Here is a 2,902-nt window from a genome sequence, read left to right on the forward strand (position 1 = left end):
TTGGCACAAAAAATACTTTTTTTTATTGTGAAACAACATATCAAAACCTTTAGTACAAAATCACTTAATCCAATATTTGTGACACCCTGGACAGGATTGTTGCACATTAGTCATGTCTAAACAGGGAATAAATGTTTTCAAATTAGGTTTCTAGAGCACGCTTTAGTTGCTGCCAACCTCTGGAGTCCAGTTTCCCAGACAGGCATTAACCTTAGCCCCAGACTAAAACACAATATATCCATCATTCATCTCTGTTGTTAAATAGATTTAATTTAGAACCGACCTTGGTCCATGGAGTGGAAAAGGGTGCTCTTGCTTTAGCCAGCATAGTAATGAACTCAAAGGTACAGTGATATGTCATGCAGCTGAAAGCAGTGGTCCTAATTCAGTGCTTCTCCCAAACATTTTTTACAAAGTTTGTCTATAAGGGGTTTGACATGAGGTATATGTCAGGAATACACTTGATCATCTAGTCTAATTGTTAGAAAATAAAATCTATCTTTAGAAAAGCCTAAAAACTAAATGTGAAATATCCCCAGACTTTATTGCTTCTTGAAAATCCTCTTGGCATCCACTCCCTCATAGTTGTAAGTCTGTGGGGGAAAAGAGGATTGTTTGTGAACAAAAAGGACGGGACTGTTGTTCAAAGCATTCAGAAGAAATCTCCCCAAAAATAAATCAATAGCAAAACAATTCAAAAGATCTAATCTTAGATCCACCAAAAACAAAATGTGACAAATGAAATATTGAACGCCGAACCTGTACAAGCTCTCCTCCCACCACAGATCGAGTGGTGGTCAAAACCTTATTGTTGTCTTTTCTGGTGAATTTTCCGTTCAGCGTGTCCCCATCCATCTCCCACACACCCTGGCAGAGATATAATGGATACATATATGCAGACACATAACACGACAGTAGGGAAATTAAGAAGCTTGAATTGCGTTTATTTCAGCGTGTGGTGTGTTGAGCTGCACTAGGTAATTGTGTGCATACATATTCAAGTGCACAGTGAATAAGAGTGTCAAATTGTCTGTGCAAGTGTACTGTTTCAGAGGGTCATTGTCACTCTGGATTTTGCAGTGTAGGCACTTTCATACTGCACAGTTTTGGACAAATTTAGCATTAAGAAGGATGTGAAACTCCGTTCTCTAAACGAATCTCTTTTGTTTTTTTCCAGCAGTTGCCATAGTAGACCTATCTACTTTGTTTTGAGTTTGACTGGCAGAAACTGTTGCATTTTTTTTGTCTCAATATCACATACCTCTGGCAACGGCCTTGAGCAAAGCACTAACTGCATGTGTAAACACCCCCGATACTCACTGAGACTTCGGTGCCATCTGCCAAGGCATAGTCAAACTGGACGGCCAGGGTGAAATCGATGTCTTTGGTGCGAAAGGTGCTCGACTCCTTGAGGTGGAACTTGTCCCCCGTCTGCTCAATGGTGATTTTCAGGTTGTCATGCTCCGCGAGCTTCCTCTTCATCACGTTAATGCCTGTGGTTGAACACACAAGCATGGAAACATTTCAGCCAATGTCTGACATGTCTGACTTGGCAGCAACATACTATGCAATGCTATTTTGAAGACATGCTTTGAAAGTACAGCAGGGTCTGCAGGTTTATACCCCACCCCCTGAGCTTGTCTTACAATTGGTTTCTGTACAGAAACCAATTGTAATATGTCATACATACTCTAGTGTTGTCTGGCCTGTATGCTAATTGACCTGTATTCAAATGTCTATTGTCTTTTTTCCCCCAAGCAGTAAACCAGATTATCAACATGCCTTTCTGTTTTACTGTCAGACATAAATCATATTTCAAACTAGTCCACACTTGCACTGCACTCTGTAATGTGCTGGGCATGCCATGTAATACCGCATGCTGCAATATGACATGATATTATCGTGACCTTTTACACACACACACACACACACACACACACACCTTCTTAATGTGTCTTGTCAAGGAGAGTAAACGCCTACCAGTTGGCCATACACATACATGCATTTCAATGATCATGTACTCAGTGCAAAAACACACACACACACACACACACACACACACACACACACACACACACACACACACACACACACACACACACACACACACACACACACACACATTTATGAGTTTATGTATAGAGTTACATAACATGCATATATAGCTACATAATGTGCACTATGGGCGTGTGAAATACACACAGACATACAGTACACACATGCTGTCAGTCACATACTGTACTCACCCATCTCCTCCATGAACTTGTCATAATTCTCGCTGCGGTCAACTTTCCAGGTTCCGTTAAACGCCATGGCTGCAGGGTCGAAGGGTTGCAGGTGCTGAGACGCTGATAGACCGTGGGACTCCAAATGCCCAATGGCCTTCCTTTATATATAAACTCCTCCCCTCTCCTCCTCTTCTTCAACCCCCCCCCCTCCCTCCCTCCCCCTCCCTCCCACACATACATACATGCACACACTTCCCATCCCCACCCTGTGTGTCCCAGGGTTGGCATGGGAGATGCTCTCCTTTTATTGTCCTGATTATCTGTCTGCTGATGCAGCCATTTAAAGCCCAGTGTGTGATGTAGGGCGATCGTCGCACGGCCTCAAGGATCCGCTGATAAATAAGGCAAAGGGCAGCTTCCCCTCAGTCGACCTCGTACAGGCAAAACACTGAGCCTCTGTTCCGAGGGGAAGAAGGGGGCAAGTGGGCCTTTTTTGCATTGTTGCCCATGGCATTCGCTCACCCAGGCCCCACTCTCGTTCTGTTACACACTCACTCACTGTCCACCCCCAGCCCCCCTCCATTCTCATTCCAACCCCTCTCTCCCCACACCGTGCCTTGCATGACAATGAGTTATAATGGGACTTCCCCATTGACAGTGGTGACGAGTCTGCT

At 43.8% G+C, this 2,902-nt stretch overlaps 1 protein-coding gene across 1 annotated transcript; it reads right to left on the reverse strand.

The window, feature by feature from the left end:
* Window positions 1–2,369, reverse strand: LOC308101171 (fatty acid-binding protein, intestinal-like). The gene is made up of 4 exons (XM_080450539.1): window positions 2,247–2,369; window positions 1,321–1,493; window positions 760–867; window positions 1–593 (listed from the first exon to the last, which is right to left on the reverse strand). Exons 1-4 carry the CDS (start codon window positions 2,311–2,313, stop codon window positions 543–545), a joined length of 399 nt encoding a protein of 132 aa, XP_080306665.1. The 5' UTR covers window positions 2,314–2,369; the 3' UTR covers window positions 1–542.
* Window positions 2,370–2,902: the final 533 nt, after the last annotated feature.

The sequence above is a fragment of the Gymnoscopelus braueri genome, assembly GCF_963280865.1.
Source record: "Gymnoscopelus braueri genome assembly, chromosome: 15".
In the NCBI taxonomy this organism is placed as follows: domain Eukaryota; kingdom Metazoa; phylum Chordata; class Actinopteri; order Myctophiformes; family Myctophidae; genus Gymnoscopelus; species Gymnoscopelus braueri.